At 36.5% G+C, this 26631-nt stretch overlaps 1 protein-coding gene across 50 annotated transcripts in view; it reads left to right on the top strand.

The window, feature by feature from the left end:
• EHBP1 (EH domain binding protein 1) overlaps positions 1 to 26631 on the top strand; it is a 375583-nt gene that overhangs the window by 147649 nt on the left and 201303 nt on the right. For all 50 annotated transcript variants that reach the window (XM_054547478.1, XM_054547468.1, XM_054547488.1 and 47 more), the window contains 2 exons: positions 6812 to 6993; positions 11672 to 11811. In XM_054547478.1, the coding sequence (XP_054403453.1) occupies positions 6812 to 6993; positions 11672 to 11811 (322 nt within the window). The remainder of the gene's footprint in view (positions 1 to 6811; positions 6994 to 11671; positions 11812 to 26631) is intronic.

Genomic DNA, 26631 nt, shown 5'->3' with positions numbered 1-26631 from the left:
GGAATGTGGAATTGCTTTAATTTTGGAAAAATCTATTAATTTACCTCATTAAGAGATTAAAGTTTAACAAAAAATCTAAAGAATATGGGAAAATGGGAAACTCTTAGAAAGTTCAAACTAATACAGCCTTTTTGGAATACAATTTGGTATTTTCCGATAAAGGTGAACGTGTACATATCCTATGACCTGGCTATTCCCATCCTAGAAATATGTCCCAGATAAATTATTGCACATGTGTACCAGGATATAGGTGTAAAAATATTTGTAACAGCTTTGTTAATAATTCCAAACCTGCAGCCGGGCACAGTGGCTCATGCCTGTAATCCCAACACTGAGAGGCTGAGGCAAGCAGATCACCTGAGGTTGGGAGTTTGAGACCAGGCTGGCCAACATGGTGAAACCCCGTCTTTACTAAAAATACAAAAATTAACTAGGCGTGGTGGTGCACACCTGTAATCCCAGCTACTTGGGAGACTGAGGGAGGAGAATTGCTTGAACCCAGAAGGTGGAGGTTGCAGTGAGCTGAGATTGTGCCATTGCACTCCAGCCTAGGTGACAGAGTGAGACTCCATCTCAAAAAAACAAAAAAACAAACCTGCGACAACCCATATGTCCATCAACAATAACATAGATAGATAAATCGTAGAAATTCATGTAAATGAATATTAGGAGCGATGAAATTTAATGAACCATAGATGTACATGTCAGCATAGATGAATATTAAGAACATGATGTTGAGGCTGGGCGTGGTGGCTCATGCCTATAATCCCAGCACTTTGGGAGGCCGAAGCGGGCAGATCACCTGAGGTCAGGAGTTTGAGACCAGCCTGGCCAACATGGTGAAACCCCATCTCCACTAAAAATACAAAAATTAGCCAGTAATCCCAGCTACTCTGGAGGCTGAGGCAGGGGAATCACTTGAGCCCAGGAGGCAGATGTTGCAGTGAGCTGAGATCGTGCCAGTGCACTCTAGCCTGGGCAACAAGAGTGAAACTCTGTCTCAAAAAAAAAAAAAAGAACATTATGTTGAATATAAGAAACAAATTTTAAAAATGGTAATTTTATTTCCTTATGTAAAAGTAAAAAGACTCACAAAACTGTACAATATAAATCTTTTTTCACTTTTTAATTGTGGTAAATATATATAACAAAATTTATCATTTCAAACATCTTTAAGTGTACAATTCAGTGCCATTGAGTACATTCACAGTGTTGTATAACCATCATCACTGTCCATTTCCAGAACTTTTTCATCATCCCAAGTAGAAACTATCTGTACCCATTAAAAACTCCCCATTCAACCCTTTCCCCAGTGTCTGGTAACCTCTATTCTGCTTTCTATTTGCCTATTCCTCATATAAGTAGAATCATATAATATTTGTCCTTTTGTGTTTGTTTTTTTCCACTTAACCATAATGTCATCAAGGTTCATCTATATTGTTGCTTGTGTCAAAATGTCCTTTTTAAGGCTGAATAGTATTCCATTGTGTGTGTGTGTGTGTATTATATATATATATGCACATTTAGTTTATCCATTCATTAGCAGAATATTTTCAAAAAGTGAAGGGAAAGAGTAACAAAAATTTAGAATACTGTTTCCTTCTGGAGGAAGGAATGGAAAGGATATAATTTGGGAGGGGACATGCAGCTTGTAAGGTACTGGTAATGTTCTGTTTCTCAAGCTGGGTGGTGAGTATAGGATATTCGTTTTATTATTAATTCTTATGTTTTATGCTTTATTATGTATATTTCATAATTTTAAAATTCAAATATTAATGCCATTAGTTTAATTTTTAGTGTCTTGTAAGAGACCTGATAAAGTATTTGTATATGACAGAATCTTATAGAACAGTCTATATAATAAAGCCCTGAAAAATTATAAAAATCTAAGTAAGTTTCTGCACCTTTACCTCTAGTCCTCTTGCATGGGAGAAAGGATTACATTTCTATCATGTGGTTTATTTAATAAAATATTGTAATAAAGTCAGCCAAATATTTTAATAGGAGAGGCATTACATTAATTTTACTAATTGTGGGGTTCATAATAGATGAAAAAGCATGCAATGAACTATTATTCTGTAAGGAAACTAACTTGAATAATTTGGACAAGAAATGTCCTCTCCATCTTCTTAGAATATGAATTAAAGCCAGGTGTGATAGCTCATGCCTGTAATCCTAGCACTTTGGGAGGTTGAGGTAGGAGGATCGCTTGAACCCAGGAGTTCAAGACTAGCCTGAGCAACATAGTGAGATCCCATTCTACAAAAAATAAAAAGTGAACTAGATGTGGGTGGTTTAGTCACAGCTACTTGGGAAGCTGAGGTAGGAGGATCGCTTGAGCCCTGTAGGTTGAGGCTGCAGTGAGCTGTTTTTGCACCACTGCACTCTATCCTGCATGACAGAGTGAGACCCTGTCTCAAAAAAACAACAACAGCAACAACATCAAAAGAATATGAACTAACAGTTATGCCATTGAACTACATTGCTTCCTACCATGATTTTTTATACCATGTTCTTAGTTTTAGGGAGGAAAAAGTGGTGAAATTATCTAAATGCTTTTTTTAAGTATAATTTTTTATTTTTAATTTTTGTGGATACATAGTAGGTGTATATATTTCTGGGGTACATGAGATGTTTTGATATAGGAATGCAATGCATAATAATCACATCATGGAAAATGTGGTGTCTGTCCCCTCAAGCATTTATCCTTTGTGTTACAAACAATCCAATTCTTTCTGTTATTTTTAAATGTACAGTTAAATTATTATTGTCTATAGTCACCCTGTTACGTTATCAAATACTAGGTCTTATTCATTCTAACCAAAAGCTTTTTTTTTACGATGTTTAAAAATATTTATAAAGAAGTCATGAGTCTCAGAATATGTTTATTCATTTTTATAATCAGTTCATTTCTTATTAGAAAAATTGTAAGATCTTTCCCCCTTTGTGCTCATGTACAGAGAAAACATTTATTCACCTGTTGCTTGCATTGTTACTACTTGAATAGCAATGAGAGTTCATAGAGGTGGAGAACTCATTTTAGGTTTGGCTTGAACATAGTGGGGGTTCATGCATGAATTTTAATTATGTAACTACACTATTTTAAAGTAAACGTTCTGCGTTGAATTGGGCAGTTATCTATTTTTTCTCCTTTCAAGATTGGTGACCCTGGATGGACTATTTATTAGTGTAATGAACCAGGTTAAATGGTCCATAAAAATTAGTAAACACTGTTTATTGAGTGCTGACTATATGCTAAATACTCTAATTATTTTCATGTGTTATTGCAAGAATTTCTCTAGGACATATTTATAGGATGGGAATTGTTGAGTTGTTAAGATTTGCATGTATTCAACTTTACGAGGTAATGTCAGATTGTTTTTCAAAGTGGCTGTATCAGTTGAAACTCTCCAGCAGTATAAGAGAGTTTGCATTGTTTCACATTCTTATTAACACTTGGTGATGTTCAACTTTACAAAATATTTGCCAGTCTGAAAGGGTGAAACTGAGGCTTAGATACATGAAGAAATCTGCCAAAGATTAACCAATGAATAAGTGCTGGTGCCACAGTCGAATCCAGGTTTGTCTGATTCCAACTGCAATAGACTGTATTTCAAAGAAATGGAAATATATAGGCTAAGTCTTTTTATAACAATGAGAATAGTTATGAAAAATGAGTGACATTTTTAAATTTAAATAATTTTGTGTAAGAACTTAGGGGAAGTGTTTCTGAAAATGTGATTTTAGATTAACTGGATCAGAATTGCCTGGTAGTAGTGGTGTGTATGTGTGGAGGGGGGATATTACTTTTCAGTAATCAGATTCCTAGGTCCATCCTTAGGTCTACTAATTTAGGATCTCTAGGGGTGGGATTCAGGCATTAACATTTTTAATAATGTTTCTTAGTTTTGTTTTTGGTTTTTAATAAACATTGAAGTTTAAGAACCTTTGCTTTAGGGATTTTGAACTAATTTCAAAAATACTGCCAGATGCACATACAAACTGATGTTTAAACATAGGCCCAGAGACAGATATTCAACACTCACTTTTTTATTGACTCTTATCTCCAAACTTTCACTTTCTAGTAGTTTCTCTTACTCTTTTTTGTCTCATTCTTGTTCTTTTTTCCAACCCACATGTGATCTAAAGTAGCATTAGGACCCTGGCAGCAATAATAGTAATTCTCTCTAAACTCTCTCTCTCCCTGGCTGATCCCTAGTCCCTTTAAGAAGGACTGTAGGATCCAAAAGACATGCTTGTTTGAGTGCAATTATTTCATTCCTCTTATAGAACCGATTATAGCAATGATGTCCATCTTGGGTGGGTACAGATTTAGATTTGGTGGTTATAAAGAACGAAAATTCATGGAGTGGGGTTAGAGCTGTGAAAGATCCCCATATTTTCCCTCATTACTATTCTTCTTAAAATGTATTTTCTGAGATAGCTAATTTTAAGGAGAGAACAATGTCTGAGCCAGGTGGAGAATTACTAGGAACACCATTCAAATTCCTTTTTCCAAAAGGGAGCCATTATATCAAGGACATAGTATATTAAGGACACAGACTCTAGTGAGGTCCTGTGTTAATTAATATTGGGAATGGATATCATAGACTAAAAAGAGCTCTAGTCTACTCACCTGCCCAGACCTCAGAAAGGGCTCTTTGCATTGTTCCTAAGCAAATAATTGCTTAAGTAGTACAGCTAATTGTATTTAGAATTTGGTAGCTTTTATTACCTATTGTTTCAAAGACAGTGATTTACCAGATGCTTAAAAAACACATTCTTTTTGCCATGAACCTGAGTTCAGCAGAAAAATTTTTCTACATACTTTTTATTCTAAAAAATGAAATTGGCAGAATATGATAAAAAATCTAGACTTTTACAGAAGCATTCTTAAACTAAGTTTTCAAAATTATGCTCATTTCTAAGTTATCTTAATTTTTATAGCTTATTTGGTTATAAAATTAAATAATTAAGGGATCAATGTCATACTTTGTAAAACAGATTTGTTTAACAAAAACTGAAAATAATATGTGACAGTTTATATGTCACGCTTTCAAAACAGAGTCTTTAAATCCTATATTATATGTAGAAATTGTTAGCTATTCTAAAGGTACAATGAGAGATTATTGTTCATATCAGTGTAATAAATTGATACTCTCTGATCGTACTTTTTCATTTTGCTCATTGTTAGAACCTTGAACCTTAATCTTATTCTTTGATTGACAGTAGCAACCAGGGAAAGAGCACTTTTATTGTTTGGTATAGTCACATCTGTTCAACTTGATTCAGTTGAGGATATTTGCATATTCTTAAGTATTTCTTCTGAGAGGGCTTAAATCCTTCTCAAGTGCCTGATGCATTTTTGAAATTCATTCATAAGGTATCTACATGCACTAATAGTTCTGTATATTATTGCTGTGCATAATCTGACAGATAAGGCCACATTTTAAAACAAGGTATTCTTTAGGGATGCTACATTACATTTTTACTTGTTCTGTTGGGTAGAAATATCAGGGGTTTTTTTAAAGGCTGTTTTAATATTTTGATTAAATTAGTATACCCTTATTTTAGGCAAATTTTTCAAACGTAGGAGAAATAAAGATTTATTAAATAATAGTTCAAAGGTATTAATGGTAGTTTTTCTTGCCTTGGTTTGAAAATTGAATAATTTTATGGAAAATAATTATAGAACTTGAATGGATTTCTGTTTAGCCTCCTTATTTTATAGAGAAGGTTACTGAGACTCAAGTTTTCTGACTTCCTCAAGGTCACACAGCTTGAAAATTAAGATTTAAATTTTGGTCTTAACTCCCATATCAGTAAACTACAAGAAATAATGGTACATGATTTCTGATTTATGTTATTTACACATTATCCTACATCTGAAATTTTCCCTTTGCCATAGAACCTGCAGAGATTATGTCTTATTCATCATATCTCCCCAGAATTTACATGATGTCTTGTACAAAGTTAATGCACAACCATCATTTTGCTGTCCTGTTTTCATTGTTCTCCTAGGCTGTTCTGTAAAGTATAGTTAAGAAACACAATAACTTTAGTAATGGAATGTTAAGTACTTTTGATAGCAAATAGGTTTCATTTTGTGTTCTATTTCTGATGAATTGGCAATAGCAATGTTGAGAAGAATTCTGAGATCTGCTGGAGTCAGTTAGTGGTGTCTGGGCATAGGATCAGAAAGCCAACTGTTTCTTTTATAATATATGTGCTTTTATGGGAGAGAGAACTATGGACTGACACAATAAAAAAAAAAGGCCTGGGGAAGAAATAAGACTCAAATTACAGGATACATAGAATTCAGATGTTGTAGACCAAAAAAAAAAAAAAAGAGAGAATGCCACCAAGGCTGGAAGTTCTATAAATAATCGTAGGCGTTTAAAAAGGAGAAATATCATTAGGTTGCATTAAATATTATCAAAGCAAAGCAAATAACTGTTGAGTATTTGTTGATGCCTAGCCCTGTATTGGATCCTCTTCTCATAGTAACCCTGGAGACTTTCTGTCCTAGTTTTCATTCCTTGCTTCTCCTTTTCTGGTGTTTAGGGTTGTTCTAATCTTCTCTTTTTTCTGCCTGGGTTACTTCTTTCCAATTGCATATCTGCCTTACTTATAAATATAACAACTGTGATACAACTTCATTGTAATTTTATTTAGTTATTGTGTGATAGGAATTTAATAGGAGAAGGAAGTTTTCAATTATTATTTGATTTATTATTAAAATCGTACTTTAAAATGTTTGGCTATAAAATAACTCAAAATTACATACTTTTTTTTTTCTTTAATCTTCCAGGAATCCCCTTCTGGTCGAAGGAAAGCTCTTGCTACTAGCAGCATCAATATGAAACAGTATGCAAGCCCTATGCCAACTCAGACTGATGTCAAGTTAAAATTCAAGCCATTATCTAAAAAAGTTGTATCTGCCACTCTTCAGTTTTCATTATCTTGCATTTTCCTGAGGGAAGGAAAAGCCACGTAAGTTTCTTTTGTCAAATAAGCTGCCTTACATTGTGTTTCAGTACACCATAGCATTTGACTCAGTAGACTGGCAATAGTTGAACATCTTACAGCATACCAATCATTTTTGCCATTCTTTGTTTCAGAGGCTGAATTAAGGGAACTCCTTGTTACTTATAAATAGTCTCTTTTGACTCCAGAGAATGTACAGTAATATAAATGTGATCACAGCTGGTTTCAAAATTTAAATTGTATATTTTAGGATATTATAAAGTGTTTTATATTTCAGTGTCTTCAGTGTAGTAGTCTGTACTCTGAGGTACACACAGTTCAATGTGTAGAACTGTTTGATGCAATTGAGACATGAGAGGAACCCAAAACGAAAAGTTTAGGATAAAAGGGATGAAATAATTAAGGGAACTCTTGCCAAATCATATTCCTTGGCTCAGCCTTCCAAAAATCATGTAGGAAGTTACAGTTAGATAAGCAGTTTATTGTAATCATTTTCTTTTCAAAAATCACTTCTTAAGCACTGAGTCAGCATTGCACAAAGATTTCTAGATTCTGTTCTAGTCTCTTATAAGAGTAAAATTCTAACTTGACAAAATGAGGTGAACATACCTACAAAGGGGGAAGAAAGTAGGATTCACTTTCTTCCTACTGGTTATTGCATACAATCAAGTCAGGGGTAAGTGAATGTTACGGGTGTTGTGAAAGGGTTCGTACCTACGTGGAGTGGAAGATGAAGAGACAGGAGAAATGGAAATTCTATACCTAGACTTAAAAGGTGAGGGGAAAGAGACAGCTGTGAACATTTTATCTAATCTGAATCACAGTTCTGAATGTATTTGACCTAGTGGAATGTGGTTACTATAATTGGCCATGTCTACTTGACTGATTAGACTGGATTCTGTGCGTCAGTCAAAATGAGATGTTTGACACTCATCTACATGGCAACACATGACTTGTGAGATAACAGTAAGCCTCCTCTCTGGAAAGTTGGATTCTAAGCCAGTGTGGTAGAGAGACAGTGCAGAATGGAAGCATCTTAGTCTTTCATCTCAGGACCTTAAATTATAGACTTAAATACTGAGTAATTAAAAATAAAGATCTTACCCTGAAGTTTAAGCCAAAATAAAAGGAAAGGAAACACAGGAAGAAGAGACACAAATTCAGAGAAGATCCTTTGAGGGTGGACTTCCTTCCACTGGGCAAAAGCTGTGAGTGAATCAGCACCATTCACGGGAATCTGGGTGAGAGGAAATTCAGCCAAACCAAATGTCTCAATTTGAATTGAAAAGGAATTCTTTCCAAACATCCTAAACTCCCGCTCTACCTCCTCCTTCTTTGCCTTGTTACCTTCCCCAAAGAAAAATGTTCAGGGTTAAAATGTGAGGAAATTAAAATGGTATGCAGTTAAGCAAATTAACTTTTTTTTTTTTTTTTTTGAGACAAGAGTCTCGCTCTGTCACCCAGGCTGGAGTGCAGTGGCACGATCTCAGCTCACTGCAACGTCCACCTCCCGGGTTCAAGTGATTCTCCTGCCTCAGCCTCCCGAGTAGCTGGGATTACAGGTGTGTACCACCACACCTGGCTAATTTTGTATATTTTTGGTAGAGACGGCATTTCACCATGTTGGCCAGGCTTGTCTTGAACTATTGACCTCAAGTGATCCGCCCACCTCGGCCTCCCAAAGTGCTGGGATTACAGGTGTGAGCCACCGCGCCCAGCCAGCAAGTTAATATTTTAAGAATGACATTTTGAAATTGTCTCCTGTTGATAAGAGAGCAATTTGTAAGACATTCACGTAAGGTAATAACAACTTTTTTGCTCATGCAAACTTTGTGTCACTAAATTTATTTTAAAAAGGGGAAATGACTTTGTTAACTCTAAGGCTTATATGAGATAAGATGCAAAGAATTTTTTAAAACCAGTTTAGTCTGTAAAGCCATACTATATTTAGAAGATAACGACGTATTAAGCATTACTTTACAAAGAAACAGTATCTTAATTTGGCTTTCTGAATTTGGGGGAAGTATAGCAAAGTAAAAATTAATTTGTAAATAATAGATATATATTTCATTCACTGTAGTTTATTTGAAATTTAAGGTGAAAATAATACATGATGAAAATATAAATGATTCGACTTTGAGTACTTAATGTAAACTTTATAAATTTGTACTTAAAATACTTAAAACATTAAAAAAAGTTTAGATTTATCAAATACATGGTATTTAACTTACAATCATCCAAGGTAGTTTTTTTATCTTGTAGGTTAGACTTTGTTTTTAAAGTGCTTTTCCTGCTATAATAGTTTCTTAACTTTTGGGCGGTTATGGCCCTGTTGGAAAAACAATATACTTAAGCAAGATTTAAGTGTGATTTACAGGGGTTTACCACTTTGTTTCCCTCTTACCCACAAACTCAAAAGCCTACATGGACTTCAGATTTAAAATCTTGTTCTAATTCCTTTGGGAAGTTTGAATATTTAAACTCTAGATCTTATCTGATTTGCAAACTGTCTCACTGTTTTTGAAACAAGTTTTTGTTTCCAGACTTAATTCTCAGGAAACCGTACTTTAATTCCATGAAGAAAATTTTAGGCCAGGCACAGTGCTTCACACCTGTAATCCCAACACTTTGGGAGCCTGAGGTGGGACAATCACTTGAGACCAGCCTGAACAACATGGCAAGACCCCGTCTCTACAGAAATTTTAAAAATTAGCTGGGCATCGTGCTCTACACCTGGGGTCCCAGCTACTGAGGAGGCTGAGGCGGGATGATTGCTTGAGCCCAGGAAGATACAGTGAGCCATGTTCACACTGCTGTACTCCAGCCAGCCTGGCTTACAGAGTGAGACCCTGTCTTAAAAAAAAGAAAAGAATATTTTAGTCTCCCATATATATCTACAGCACAGAATCGAACTAATGCCTAACCAGTTAAATTTTTTTTTATTATTTTATTTCAATAAATAAGTGAAACAGGTGGTGTTTGGTTGCATAGGAAAGTTCTTTAGTGATGATTTCTGAGATATTGGTGCACCCATCTCTTGAGCAGTGTACACGGTACTCAATGTGTAGTCTTTTATCCCTCACACCCCTCCCACTCTTCCCCGTAAGTCTCCAAAGTCCATTATATTACTCTTAGGCCTTTGCTTCCCCATAGCTTAGCTCCCACTTATACGTGAGAACATATGATGTTTGGTTTTTCATTCCTGAGTTACTTCACTTAGAATAATGGTCTCCAACTCCATCCAGGTTGCTGCAAATGCCATTATTTTGTTTCTTTTTAAGGCTGAGTAGTGTTCTATGTTGTGTGTGTGTGTGTGTGTATATATATATTATATATAATACTACTATATATTATATAGAATACTACCATATATACTACTATATATTATATATAGTAGTATTGTGTATATATAATATATAATGTATTATATAATATATAAATACGTAATATTTATAATTATTCATATATTTATATTATATATATTATACATATATGCTGTTATTATATATTATACATATACACTATTACTCCTGCAATAGTGGCCATAATTTAAGAATAAAAAAATAATAGATGTTGGCATGGATGTGATGAAAAGAGAACAGTTTTACATTGCTGGTGAGAATGTAAACTGGTACAACCACTATGAAAAACAGTATGGAGATTCCTTAAAGATTTAAAAAGTAGAACTACTGTCTGATCCAGGAATCCCACAGCAGGGTATCTACCCAGAAAAAAATAAGTTATTAAAGGAAAAAGACACTTGCACATGCAATGTTTATAGTGGCACAATTTGCAATTGCAAAAATATGGAACCAGCCTAAAAGCTCATTGACCAACAAGTGGATAAAAAAAATGTGGTGCATATATATATATATGTATACACACACACACATACACAATATGGAATACTACTATATATATAATATATATAGCTTGGATTACAGGCACATGCCACCATGCCTGGCTAATTTTTGTGTTTTTAGTAGAGACGGGGTTTCACCATGTTGGTCAGGCTGGTCTCGAACTGCTGACCTTGTGATCACCTGCCTCGGCCTCCCAAAGTGCTGGGATTACAGGCATGAGCCACTATGCCTGGCCCATATATCTTCTTTTAAGAATTGTCTATTCATGTCCTTAGCCCACTTTTTGATGGGATTATTAAGTTTTTTTCTTGCTCATTTGTTTGACTTCCTTGTAGATTTTGGGTATTAGTCCTTTGTTGGATGCATAGTTTGTGAATATTTTCTCCCAGTCTGTGAGTTGTCTGTTTACTCTGCTGATGATTTCTTTTGCTGTGCAGAAGCTTTTTAGTTTAATAAGGTCCCATCTATTTGTTTTTGTTGCATTTGCTTTGGGGTTCTTGGTCATGAACTCTTTGCCTAAGCCAATGTCTAGAAGATTTTTTCCAGTGTTATCTTCTAGAATTTTTATGGCTTCAGGTTTAGATTTAAGTGTTTCATCTAACCAGTTAATTTTTAATCTTACTAGCTCTTTACTAATTAAGCATGCCATTTAAAAATTAATGAATATGAGTATTTAGATTTTTCAATATTCTTGTACAACTGATAAGAAAGACTTATTGACATACTTTATAGAAAGAAGGAATTTATTGTTTTCTTAAGAAACCATCATTTTTCTAACTGTCATTTAGTACAATGTGTTATATTTTGAATCATTGATGTAGAGATGAAGACATGCAAAGTTTGGCTAGTTTGATGAGTATGAAGCAGGCTGACATTGGCAATTTAGATGACTTCGAAGAAGATAATGAAGATGATGATGAGAACAGAGTGAACCAAGAAGAAAAGGCCGCTAAAATTACAGGTTGGTTTTATTAGCATTAAACTAAAAGTTTATCTTTTGTTGCAGAGTTCAAAAACTCATTCTCATTTCCCAGGAAAAAACAATTCTACTTATTGGGTTTTTTTTTTTTCTTTAAGCCTTTCTACAATAAAATATACTATTTAGTTCTCTGAAAACTTTCCATGCTGTTCATAATAGATTTTAGCAGTTTAAGATCAAGTACAAGGATGGTCAAAATAACAAAAACATTCTTGAATTATAGTACAAAGCAACCTAAATCTGGTCATACTTATTTTGTCAATGTGTGGATGAAACCTCTGTAAGTAAAGATCTGCCTGTAAAGGATAATAGGACACAATAAGGAGATGGATTGGCCAGCTGCTTCTATTTCATATTCATTTATTTACTTGAATTATGTGGACATTCTGTGTTTTGAATTTATATATCTTATGTATCCTGGTATTGAAGCTTCCATGCAGGTATTCCTTCAAGCTGAGTTGATCAAGCTACGAAGAGGTTAAGTGGTTAGAACTTCTTTTTATTAATTGGTCAATAAATATTTATTGACAATTTGGCTATCACACTTAAGCAATTGATGTTATACTTCTATTATTGCTGTGAAAATTAAGCACAATTTACATATTCCTTTTAGTTAAATTAATTGCTCTAAATTTCTGAATTGATGTCCCTTCACTTCTATCATCTGTTTACCTCTTGGTGATTTTTTCAAATTCATTTGGGCACTTTGTCATTCATCTTCTGATTCTGCCTCAACTCTTGCTATCATGTGGGGGATTTCCATTTACTCCATGGATCACTCATTTAACTATTCAGCTAAAAAGTTCTGTGACTTCCTTGACTCTGAAGACCTTCACTTCCATTCCACAACAAGAAATCTATCATAAGGAACTGCTCAGACTTGTGTGCAAAATTAGATGTTTTTTCATGTGTAAATTTTATTATTTTCTAATTTGTGATTGCAGTTTTTATTTATTATTTGGCCCAACCATGTTTTGGAGAGTGTGTTTTACCATGTGCTTTGTTTATTTATTTCTAGTTTGTTTGCTTATTCATTCAAATAAAATTCAAAAGTCTCTTGAATTTCAAATGTTTTAAAAATTTTATTGAGGTTTTTTATTTGTAGTCTAGATATATGATGTATACATTTTCTATAAATATGTTTTTACATGTATATTCTATTTGTTGCATTCATCATTAGACTCAACTTTTCATTATAGGCATAGTTTGTTTTACTGAACTTTGCTTTAATGCACTTCACAGATTTTTTTTTCTTTTTTCTTTTTTCTTTTTTTTTTTTTTTTTTTTTTACAAATTGAAGATTTTTGGCAACCCTACATTGAGCAAGTCTATCAGCTTAGTCTGCTTAGTCTATCAGTCTTGCCAACAGCATGTGCTCACTTCGTTTCTGTGTCTCTGTGTCATTTTGGTAACTTTTGCAATATTTCACACTTTTTCATTATTGTTATATCTGTTATAGTGATCTATGACCAATGATCTTTGATGTTACTATTGTAATTATTTTGAGGTGCCATGAATTGCACCCATGTAAGACAGCAAACTTAATCAAGTGTGTTCTGACTGATCCACCAACCAGCTGTTCCCTGGCTCTGTTCCTCTCCTTGGGCCTCCTCATTCCATGAGACATAACAATGTTGACATTAGGCCAGTTAATAACCCTGCAATGCCTATGGGTGTTTAAGTGAAAGGAAGAGTTGCATGTATTTTCCTTTAAATAAAAAGCTAGAAATGATTAAGTTTTGTGAGGAAGGCACGTCTAAACTAAAGATAGGCCAAATGTAGAGGCCTCTTGTGCTAAACAGTTAAACAAGTTGTGAATGCAAAGAAAAAATTCTAGAAGGAAATTAAAAGTTCTACCCCAGTGAACACATAAAAGATTTAAGAAATGCGTAAAGCCTTATTGCTGATACAGAGAAAGCTTTAATGGTCTAGATAGAATATCAAACCAGCCATAGCATTCCCTTAAGCCAAAGCCTAATCCAGAGCAGGGCCCTAACTCTGTTCAATTCTGTGAAAGCTGAGAAAGGCGAGGAAGCTGCAGAAGAAAAGTTTGAAGCTAGCAGAGGTTGGTTCATGAGGTTTAAGGAAAGAACCCATGTCCATAACATGGAAGTGCAAAGTAAAGTAGTAAATGCTAATATAGAAGCCACAGCAGGTTATCCAGAAGATCTAACCAAGATCATTGATGAAGCTGGCTACATTAAACACTGATTTTCCATGTAGACAATACAGCCTTCTGTTGGAAGAAGATGCCATCTAGGAATTTCATAGCTAGAGGGGCAAAGTCAACACCTGGCTTCAGAGCCTCAAAGCTTCAAACGACAAGTTAACTCTCTTCTTAGCACATCTTTTTATCGCATGGTTTACTGAATATTTTAAGACCATTGTTGAGACCTGCTGTACAGAAAAAAGATGCTTTCCAAAATACTACTACTCATTCCTTTTTAGTACGCTCCCTAAAAAAGCAACACCACTGCTCATTGACAGCGTACCTGGTTGCCCAAGAGCTATGATGGAGATGTACAAAGAGATTAGTGTTGTTTCTGCAGCACATAGTTCAAGGAGTAATTCTGGCTTTCAAGTCTTATTATTTAAGAAATACATTTTATAAGGTGTAGCTGTCACAGGTAGTGAGTGATTCCTCTGATGATCTAGGCCAAGTCAATTGAAAACCTCTTGGAAAGGACTCACTGTTCTAGATGCCATTAAGAATTTTGTGATTCATGGGAGGAGGTCAAAATATCAACATCAACAGGAGTTTGGAAGATAGAAGAGGCTGATTCTGATCCTCATGGCTGACTTTGAGGGGTTCAAGACTTCAGTGGAGGAAGTAACTGCAGTTGTGGAAAAATAGCAAGAGGATCAGCATTGGAAGTGGAGCCTAAAGATATAACTGAATTGCTGCAATCGCATGATAAAACTTGAATGGATGAGGAGTTGCTTCTCTGGATGAACAAAGAAAGTAGCTTCTTGACATGGAAGCTACTTCTGGTGAAGATGCTGTGAACGTTGTTGAAGTGACAACAAAGGATTTAGAATATCACATCAACTTTGATAAAGTAGTGGCAGGGTTTGAGAGGATTTATTTCAATTTAGAAAGAAGCTCTACTGTTGGTAAAATGTCAAACAGCATTGCACGCTACAGAGAAATTTTTAATGAAAGGAGGATTCAATTGATGCAGCAAACTTCGTTGTTGTCTTATTTAGGAAATGGCAACAAGTATTTTAAGGAATTACCCAACCTTCAGCAACCAACCACCACCCTAATTAATCAGTAGTCATCAGTATCAAGGCGGACCCACCAACACCAAAAAGATTATCACTTACTGAAGGCTCAGATGATTGTTAGCATTTTTTAATTAAGGTATATATGTTGTTCTTAGACATAATGCTATTGCACACTTAATAGACTATAGTATAAACATAACTTTTATATGCACTGGGAAGCCAAAAAGTTTTTGTGACTTGCTTTATTGCAATATTCGCTTTATTTTAGTGGTCTGGAACCAGACTAGCAACATGTCTGAGATTATACCTGTACAGTTGAGGCTGGAACAGCATGGATTGAAGTGCATGGGTCCACCTATACATTATGTTTTTTCAGCCAAACACATGGAAAATACGGTATTCACAGTGTACAAAGCCTACATACATATGGAGGGCGCACTTTTCATATATGTGGGTTTGGAAGGGCCTGCTTTGGGACTTGATGTATGGATTTTGGTATAGACAGGGTTCCCGGAAGCAATCTTCCATCTATACCAAGGGATGACTGTATATGTATCTTATTTTTATAGTTTATTTTTTAAAGACAGAAAACTTCACTGCTAAATTATTTATTCTATAAAAGTTTATTCTCTTAAAGCCTCATTATAATTTGTATCAGTTTGCCCCATTTAATGCCTCTTGCCTTGAAATTTTGCTTGTTGATATTTGTAAACAATGGTATTTTTAGATTTTTATTTTCTTGGCATATTTGTCACTTGATTTTTAACCTATCTGTGTTAAGTGCTTCTTTTATATACAGCATTTGGTTGATTTAACTTTATAAGCTTTGCCCTTCAACTGATATACTTAAATGTATTTATATTACTTTATTTATACTTTTATTTTGGGGCTTTTCTTATTTTTTCCACCCATCCCTTACCTGTTGCTTTTCTTAGGTTTTCTGTATTTAAACATTTTTCATAGAGTAACTTAGAAGGTATATAACCTAGTTTCATTTTAGGCTGGTATTCTCTCTAATAAATAAATAAGCCAGACAAAAAAATGAGTAAACTTTTATTTCTCTACTTACATTAAAAATAAAGCAAAAGTTATTGACTGTCTTCTTGTAGAATGAGAGATGCAGTATGATTCTCTTCTTAACTTTATTTAAACCCTTCCCTGCAACCCCTATTGGCTATTATGTTTATTTCAATAACATTTTGCTAATTCCTTTCAATAGTATATACTGACATTTGCATTGTATTTTATAATGATGTCAGCAATAATTTTTTAACTGTGATATCTTTCCCATCTTTGTGTTTTGGCTTCTTTTCTTTTCTTTCTTTCTCCTTTCTTTCTTATTTTGGTTATTTGGCTATCTGGAGTATTTCCAGAAGAATAAGTGGGTGTCTTTCCCCTAGTATACCACTCACCTTCTACCTTGTCTTAGTTTGCTTGGGCTGCTGTAACAAAATACCTTAGGTTGGGTAATTTGTAATCAACAGAAATTTATTGCACACAGTTTTGGAAGATGGGAAATCCAAGATGAAGGAGCCTGCAGATTTGTTATCTGGTGAGAGCCTGTTCCATGTAGATGGTGCCCTGTTTGTGTCTTCATGTGAAAGAACAGCAAAGAAAAGGGGCAAGGGACAAACTTGCTCCCTCAAAGCCTTTTTTTTTTTTTTTTTGAGACAAGCTCTTGCTTTGTTGCCCAGGCTGGAGTGCAGTGGCACAGTCTCGGTTCACTGAACTTCCACCTCCCAGGTTCAAGGGATTCTCCTGCCTCAGCCCCCCGAATAGCTGGGATCACAGGCGGGTGCCACCACACTCAGCTAATTTTTGTATTTTTAGTAGAGATGGGGTTGAACCATGTTCACCAGGCTGGTCTTGAACTCCTGACCTCAGGTGATCCACCTGCTTCCCTCCCAAAGTGCTGGGATTATAGGCGTGAGCCACCGCGCCCGGCCCTTAAAGCTTTTTATAAGGGCAATAGTATTACCCACGAGGGCAGAGCCCTCATGAACTAATAACCTCTCCGTAAGCTCCACCTCCTAATACCTTCACCTTAGGGATTAAGTTCCAACGTAGGAATTTTGGGGGGACATCAACATTCAGACCATAATATACCTATCCTTCAAAATTTAATTCACTGACATACTCTGAGAAGCCTTTGATGCCCCCTCCCTCTTAAGCGTGACCATTCCATCCTTTATGGTACTACCATATACAAATGTAGGCATTTTCCTATAGACTGAGTTTTTATAATTCCAGTGGGATATTAATTGGATCTTTTTAGTTAGAGAATATGGTTTATTATTTATAGATGGCTTTTGATTAAAACTAAATCTCAATTAGATACGGGTACTTTTAAGTCAGAATTTTTAAAACCACACATTTGCAGTTGTTTTGAGCAGTATTGTGCTATTTTGATCACAGCAGTGGGAGAATAAATGATAATATGTTACACTTTCTACACTAGTATTGAAAGAAAGAGTAAGAACAGTAGATTTTTGAGGAAAATATAGATGTAATGATTCAATAATTATTAGATTTCCTAGCTAAACCCTTGTTGATTAAACATACTATTCCTTATTTTCTAAAATTCCTGCAAGAGCAGTAATTTTCTTTTAGACAGTTCAAAATTCTCTGAACCTAATTGAAGAAATTGTTTTGAGGCAACTTTGGATGCCTCTACTTTGTGTTATTTACATTTTTTATATTTTATGAAATTCCCTGAAAGTAGAAACTATGTTCTAATCATTTTTTCATCTCTAGCTTCCAGCACATTATCTGAAACATATTAGGAATTGAATATATCTTTTTTCTTCATTATTATTATACTTTAAGTTTTAGGGTACATGTGCACAATGTGCAGGTTAGTTACATATATATACATGTGCCATGCTGATGTGCTGCACCCATTAATCCGTCCTTTAGCATTAGGTGTATTTCCTAAAGATATCCCTCCCCCCTCCCCCCACCCCACAACAGTCTCCAGAGTGTGATGTTCCCCTTCCTGTGTCCATGTGTTCTCATTGTTCAGTTCCCACCTATGAGTGAGAAAATGTGGTGTTTGGTTTTTTGTTCTTGCGATAGTTTACTGAGAATGATGATTTCCAGTTTCATCCATGTCCCTACAAAGGACATGAACTCATCATTTTTTATGGCTGCATAGTATTCCATGGTGTATATGTGCCACATTTTCTTAATCCAGTCTATCATTGTTGGACATTTGGCTTGGTTCCAAGTCTTTGCTATTGTGAATAGTGCCGCAATAAACATACATGTGCATGTGTCTTTATAGCAGCATGATTTATAGACCTTTGGGTATATACCCAGTAATGAGATGGCTGGGTCAAATGGTATTTCTAGTTCTAGATCCCTGAGGAATCACCACACTGACTTCCACAATAATTGAACTAGTTTACAGTCCCACCAGCAGTGTACAAGTGTTCCTATTTCTCCACATCCTCTCCAGCACCTGTTGTTTCCTGACTTTTTAATGATTGCCATTCTAACTGGTGTGAGATGGTATCTCATTGAGGTTTTGATTTGCATTTCTGTGATGGCCAGTGATGGTGAGCATTTTTTCATGTGTTTTTTGGCTGCATAAATGTCTTCTTTTGAGAAGTGTCTGTTCATATCCTTCGCCCACTTTTTGATGGGGTTGTTTGTTTTTTTCTTGTAAATTTGTTTGAGTTCATTGTAGATTCTGGATATTAGCCTTTTGTCAGATGAGTAGGTTGCAAAACTTTTCTCCCATTTTGTAAGTTGCCTGTTCGCTCTGATGGTAGTTTCTTTTGCTGTGCAGAAGCTCTTTAGTTTAATTAGATCCCATTTGTCAATTTTGGCTTTTGTTGCCATTGCTTTTGGTGTTTTGGACATGAAGTCCTTGCCCATGCCTATGTCCTGAATGGTAATGCCTAGGTTTTCTTCTAGGATTTTTATGGTTTTAGGTCTAACGTTTAAGTCTTTAATCCATCTTGAATTGATTTTTGTATAAGGTGTAAGGAAGGGATCCAGTTTCAGCTTTCTACATATGGCTAGCCAGTTTTCTCAGCACCATTTATTAAATAGGGAATCCTTTCCCCATTGCTTGTTTTTCTCAGGTTTGTCAAAGATCAGATAGTTGTAGATATGCGGCGTTATTTCTGAGGGCTCTGATCTGTACCATTGGTCTATATCTCTGTTTTGGTACCAGTGCCATGCTGTTTTGGTTACTGTAGCCTTGTAGTATAGTTTGAAGTCAGGTAGCGTGATGCCTCCAGCTTTGTTCTTTTGGCTTAGGATTAACTTGGCGATGTGGGCTCTTTTTTGGTTCCATATGAACTTTAAAGTAGTTTTTTCCAATTCTGTGAAGAAAGTCGTTGGTAGCTTGATGGGGATGGCATTGAATCTATAAATTACCTTGGGGAGTATGGCCATTTTCATGATATTGATTCTTCCTACCCATGAGCATGGAATGTTGTTCCATTTGTTTGTATCCTCTTTTATTTCATTGAGCAGTGATTTGTAGTTCTCCTTGAAGAGGTCGTTCACGTCCCTTGTAAGTTGGATTCCTAAGTATTTTATTCTATTTGAAGCAATTGCGAATGAGAGTTCACTCATGATTTGGCTCTCTGTTTGTCTGTTATTGGTGTATAAGAATGCTTGTGATTTTTGTACATTGATTTTGTATCCTGAGACTTTGCTGAAGTTGCTTATCAGCTTAAGGAGGTTTTGGGCTGAGACGATGGGGTTTTCTAGATATACAATCATGTCATCTGCAAACAGGGACAATTTGACTTCCTCTTTTCCTAATTGAATACCCTTTATTTCCTTCTCCTGCCTAATTGCCCTGGCCAGAACTTCCAACACTATGTTGAATGGGAGTGGTGAGAGAGGGCATCCCTGTCTTGTGCTAGTTTTCAAAGGGAATGCTTCCAGTTTTTGCCCATTCAGTATTATATTGGCTGTGGGTTTGTCATAGATAGCTCTTACTGTTTTGAGATCTGTCCCATCAATACTTAATTTATTGAGAGTTTTTAGCATGAAGTGTTGTTGAATTTTGTCAAAGGCCTTTTCTGCATCTATTGAGATAATCATGTGGTTTTTGTCTTTGGTTCTGTTTGTATGCTGGATTACATTTACTGATTTGCGTATATTGAACCAGCCTTGCATCCCAGGGATGAAGCCCACTTGATCATGGTGCATAAGCTTTTTGATGTGCTGCTGGATTCAGTTTGCCAGTATTTTATTGAGGATTTTTGCATCAATGTTCATCAAGGATATTGGTCTAAAATTCTCTTTTTTGGTTGTGTCTCCACCCGGCTTTGGTATCAGGATGATGCTGGCCTCATAAAATGAGTTAGGTAGGATTCCCTCTTTTTCTATTGATTGGAATAGTTTCAGAAGGAATGGTACCAGTTCCTCCTTGTACCTCTGGTAGAATTCAGCTGTGAATCCATCTGGTCCTGAACTCTTTTTGGTTGGTAAGCTATTAATTATTGCCACAATTTCAGAGCCTGTTATTGGTCTATTCAGAGATCCAACTTCTTCCTGGTTTAGTCTTGGCACAGGGTATGTGTCGAGGAATTTATCCATTTCTTCTAGATTTTCTAGTTTATTTGCATAGAGGTGTTTGTAGTATTCTCTGATGGTAGTTTGTATTTCTGTGGGATTGGTGATGATATCCCCTTTTTCATTTTTTATTGTGTCTATTTGATTCTTCTCTCTTTTCTTCTTTATTAGTCTTGCTAGCGGTCTATCAATTTTGTTGATCCTTTCAAAAAACCAGCTCCTGGATTCATTAATTTTTTGAAGGTTTTTTGTGTCTCTATTTCCTTCAGTTCTGCTCTGATTTTAGTTATTTCTTGCCTTCTGCTAGCTTTTGGATGTGTTAGCTCTTGCTTTTCTAGTTCTTTTAATTGTGATGTTAGGGTGTCAATTTTGGATCTTTCCTGCTTTCTCTTGTGGGCATTTAGTGCTATAAATTTCCCTCTACACACTGCTTTGAATGTGTCCCAGAGATTCTGGTATGTTGTGTCTTTGTTCTCATTGGTTTCAAAGAACATCTTTATTTCTGCCTTCATTTCGTTATGTACCCAGTAGTCATTCAGGAGCAGGTTGTTCAGTTTCCATGTAGTTGAGCACTTTTGAGTGAGTTTCTTAATCCTGAGTTCTAGTTTGATTGCACTGTGGTCTGAGAGAGAGTTTGTCATAATTTCTGATCTTTTACATTTGCTGAGGAGAGCTTTACTTCCAACTATGTGGTCAATTTTGGAATAGGTGTGGTGTGGTGCTAAAAAAAATGTATATTCTGTTGATTTGGGATGGAGAGTTCTGTAGATGTCTATTAGGTCCGCTTGGTGCAGAGATGAGTTCAATTCCTGGGTATCCTTGTTAACTTTCTGTCTCGTTGATCTGTCTGATGTTGACAGTGGGGTGTTAAAGTCTCCCATTATTATTGTGTGGGAGTCTAAGTCTCTTTGTAGGTCACTCAGGACTTGCTTTATGAATCTGGGTGCTCCTGTATTGGGTGCATATGTATTTAGGATAGTTAGCTCTTCTTGTTGAATTGATCCCTTTACCATTATGTAATGGCCTTCTTTGTCTCTTTTGATCTTTGTTGGTTTAAAGTCTTTTTTATCAGAGACTAGGATTGCAACCCCTGCCTTTTTTTGTTTTCCATTTGCTTGGTAGATCTTCCTCCATCCTTTTATTTTGAGCCTATGTGTGTCTCTGCACGTGAGATGGGTTTGCTGAATACAGCACACTGATGGGTCTTGACTCTTTATCCAATTTGCCAGTCTGTGTCTTTTAATTGGAGCATTTAGTCCATTTACATTTAAAGTTAATATTGTTATGTGTGAATTTGATCCTGTCATTATGATGTTAGCTGGTTATTTTGCTCCTTCATTGATGCAGTTTCTTCCTAGCCTCGATGGTCTTTACAATTTGGCATGATTTTGCAGTGGCTGGTACCGGTTGTTCCTTTCCATGTTTAGTGCTTCCTTCAGGAGTTCTTTTAGGGCAGGCCTGGTGGTGACAAAATCTCTCAGCATTTGCTTGTCTGTAAAGTATTTTATTTCTCCTTCACTTATGAAGCTTAGTTTGGCTGGATATGAAATTCTGGGTTGAAAATTCTTTTCTTTAAGAATGTTGGATATTGGCCCCCACTCTCTTCTGGCTTGTTGAGTTTCTACCAAGAGATCTGCTGTTAGTCTGATGGGCTTCCCTTTGTGGGTAACCCAACCTTTCTCTCTGGCTGCCCTTAACATTTTTTCCTTTATTTCAACTTTGGTGAATCTGACAATTATGTGTCTTGGAGTTGCTCTTCTCGAGGAGTATCTTTGTGGCGTTCTCTGTATTTCCTGAATCTGAATGTTGGCCTGCCTTGCTAGATTGGGGAAGTTCTCCTGGATAATATCCTGCAGAGTGTTTTCCAACTTGGTTCCATTCTCCCCGTCACTTTCAGGTACACCAATCAGACGTAGATTTGGTCTTTTCACATAGTCCCATATTTCTTGGAGGCTTTGTTCGTTTCTTTTTATTCTTTTTTCTCTAAACTTCCCTTCTTGCTTCATTTCATTCATTTCATCTTCCATCACTGATACCCTTTCTTCCAGTTGATCGCATTGGCTCCTGAGGCTTCTGCATTCTTCACGTAGTTCTCAAGTCTTGGCTTTCAGCTCCATCAGCTCCTTTAAGCACTTCTCTGTATTGGTTATTCTAGTTATACATTTGTCTAAATTTTTTTCAAAGTTTTCAACTTCTTTGCCTTTGGTTTGAATTTCCTCCTGTAGCTCAGAGTAGTTTGATCGTCTGAAGCCTTCTTCTCTCAACTCATCAAAGTCATTCTCCATCCAGCTTTGTTCCGTTGCTGGTGAGGAGCTGCATTCCTTTGGAGGAGGAGAGGTGCTCTGCTTTTTAGAGTTTCCAGTTTTTCTGCTCTGTTTTTTCCCCATCTTTGTGGTTTTATCTACTTTTGGTCTTTGATGATGGTGATGTACAGGTGGGTTTTTGGTGTGGATGTCCTTTCTGTTTGTTAGTTTTCCTTCTAACAGACAGGACCCTCAGCTGCAGGTCTGTTGGAGTTTGCTAGAGGTCCACTCCAGACCCTGTTTGCCTGGGTACCAGCAGCGGTGGCTGCAGAACAGCGGATTTTCGTGAACCGCGAATGCTGCTGTCTGATGGTTCCTCTGGAAGTTTTGTCTCAGAGGAGTACCCGGCCGTGTGAGGTGTCAGTCTGCCCCTACTGGGGGGTGCCTCCCAGTTAGGCTGCTCGGGGGTCAGGGGTCAGGGACCCACTTGAGGAGGCAGTCTGCCGGTTCTCAGATCTCCAGCTGCATGCTGGGAGAACCACTGCTCTCCTCAAAGCTGTCAGACAGGGGCATTTAAGTCTGCAGAGGTTACTGCTGTCTTTTTGTTTGTCTGTGCCCTGCCCCTAGAGGTGGAGCCTACAGAGGCAGGCAGGCCTCCAGGAGCTGTGGTGGGCTCCACCCAGTTCGAGCTTCCAGGCTGCTTTGTTTACCTAAGGAAGCCTGGGTAATGGCGGGCACCCCTCCCCCAGCCTCACTGCTGCCTTGGAGTTTGATCTCAGACTGCTGTGCTAGCAATCAGTGAGACTCTGGGTGTAGGACCCTCCGAGCCAGGTGCGGGATATAATCTCCTGGTGCGCCGTTTTTTAAGCCCATCGGAAAAGCGCAGTATTAGGGTGGGAGTGACCCGATTTTCCAGGTGCCGTCTGTCACCCCTTTCTTTGACTAGGAAAGGAAATTCCCTGACCCCTTGCGCTTCCCGAGTGAGGCAATGCCTCACCCTGCTTCGGCTTGCGCATGGTGCACTGCACCCACTGTCCTGCATCCACTGCCTGGCACTCCCCAGTGTGATGAACCCGGTACCTCAGATGGAAATTCAGAAATCACCCATCTTCTGTGTCACTCACGCTGGGAGCTGTAGACCGGAGCTGTTCCGGCCATCTTGGCTGCAGCCAGGAATTGAATATATCTTAACTGAAAGGCCATAGTGAATGAATGAAGCTTCATTCTCTCTGGCTTATCTTGTTCCATTTGACATTTAATCACATAGTATCTTGTACAGGGTAGAGTGGTTCCATTTTATAGAAGGGATATGTTCTGGAGGGCACACATAATTCAAAGCTCAGTAATTCAAAACTAGTTTTCTAAAAGGAATGAATGTAAATTGTGTGTGTTGAAGAAGAAGGGGCGGGTGGGGCAGTGGGTGCCTTGATGTATGTTCTAAGTCCTAATAAATTCATAATGATTATAGTATATTTTTTATTCGATATTACAGTTTTTTTCTTGTCATTTTCTATTATGTTTGCAGAGTATGGTAACCTAAATAAATAGCACAACGTATTATGGCAGTTGTTTGGCTTCCTTAGTTGTATTTTTGAACACATGTAAATCCCATTCTAAAGTTACTAACTTCCAGGGATATTTTTTTTTAGCAACAGCACGACCACTTTAAAAGTGTTTGAGTGAAGTAGTTTTAGCAAATAAGAAGTTTATTGAAATTTAACAGCATTAATGTTAAAATAATAGCTCAAGAAAACAAAATGGACATATTTTATAAATATGGTTACAAATAAAGTATGGTAAGTATTTTTATTTACCAGCAAAAGTGGCAATAACTTAAACACAGTTTGTATTAACTCTTCCTTCCAAGTTTGAAATTGACACAATTTTTATGGAGGAATTATTATTTTAAATTGTTCCTGTTAATTATATCTTAGTATTGCAATCTAAATGCATAAAGTGCAATTGCATTATATCACTAAAAATTATATTGAATGTATTATTTGTCCAATAAAGCTCAAAATTTCTTGAGGGAACAGACTGTTAACAATTGTGTACCTCTTAGATTGACATCTCACGGTTATTCATGTAGTGAGTAATTTCTTATGGAAAGTTGCTGTTAAATTAGCAGTATTTGACAAAAATATATCCTCCAAAATTACAGTCTTTGCTAGGAGGTGAAAGTAAGTCCATGGTATCTGTACTTGCACTGATCAAAAATCCCTACACTGTTCTGAGACAGACTCCCCTGCTTATAGATACATATTTGGGGACTAGCTCTCAGGCAGGAACCATTTATTGATGCTATTTCTATAGATACATTTTACTGAGGTGCAGCACCAGTGAATAGGCAGGAGAATTTTGAATTACAGTTGGAAAAATCACTGAAATGTAGCAGGAGTGATAGACCTTGGAGCTGGAGAAAAAATGCCTTTTAATAGAAAGTTTGCTGCAGCCAGTAGTACAAATTATGAAACCATATGGTTTCAGAACAATAAATACCTGCAGTCACACAGTGCTTGAGCCAGTATTTGGCAGTATGATCATCTTTGGAATTCATGTTGAATTTCTGAATACACACCAACAGGAAGAAAAATAAAGACCCCTGTATTACAAAGACAAGGCCCTGTTGAATACATCACAGAAAATCAAGTTCAACTGAAGCAGTTTACAGTAAGCATTGTTAAGAGAACTCAGACATTATGAGGCTCCTGAAAGACCCCTGATACTCTTAAAGTTTGTTGTGTTGCAAAGATCACCATGGGGTCTACCTAAAATCAGCTGGACATTCAGATTCATTCACATGACCTACATAGGCCAAACAGTATTAGATTCACTTAAAAGGATATTGGATAGGAAACACAATATGCCAGCAGGGTATTCCTTTTTCACCAGAGTCTTCACAGCAATCTGAATACTGTTGTTTATCCCCTACCACCAAATGACAACTTGGGTACAAAGCGACAAGATTCAGATAGTTGGGAGCAGGGATTGCCTTGTCTTAAAATCCCCATGCAGCACAAGAGCAGATTATCTTTTTTTTTTTTTTCTTTTAATACCCAAACTGGTCTGAGCTAATACCTTTGTATCAGTTTCATGGGTACAGTTTCCAAGGTTCCTATAAGGGACATGCACATTTATAAGAGTCTCCACATTCAGAGAAGCTAAAACCTGTGGCCTTACACCAGCTATATAGTTCATTCAGAATCTTCCCATCCAGATGCAATTTGTCAGTCAGGTTTGATTTTTACCATAAGCAATGTTTCCTGGTGTTTGTTAATCCTTTTCCCATAGTTGATAAAGTTATTTTGGGAGAAGGAAGAGAGAGTGACGTATTGGCTACCTTCAGGGAACAAAATCTAACAGCACAGATGGTAGTAGAGGAGACACCAATTACATATTAAGGAGCTAGTGTTGATGATGGTATGACTCAGCCCTCTGAGATTAAATTCTACTTAATAGGGCTATGAATGGAGATAAGTAGGTATCCCACCTTTTATTAGAAGGCTCCTTAAAATAAATATGGGACTCTGGTCAGAGAGTAGGACCATTAATTTCCTTCTGGTTTTTACCTGGCATCCACCCACCAGTACCTAGGCATCTCATGAACAAAATCATAGGATTGTTATGGGCTCAATTAAAAAAAAAAAAAGATTAGCCAGGCTTGGTGGCATGCACCTGTAGTCCCAGCTACTTGGAGGTTGAGGTGAGAGGATTGCCTTAGCCAAAAAAAATTTTGTTTAAATAAAAGTTAATTAAAACGACCACCTATTTTTATTTTGGAGGTCAGTTAAAA

Source organism: Pongo abelii, chromosome 12 (genome assembly GCF_028885655.2).
Source record: "Pongo abelii isolate AG06213 chromosome 12, NHGRI_mPonAbe1-v2.0_pri, whole genome shotgun sequence".
Taxonomy (NCBI): domain Eukaryota; kingdom Metazoa; phylum Chordata; class Mammalia; order Primates; family Hominidae; genus Pongo; species Pongo abelii.
The sequence above is the reverse complement of the archived record's forward strand: the minus strand, read 5'-3'. Positions and strand labels throughout refer to the sequence as shown.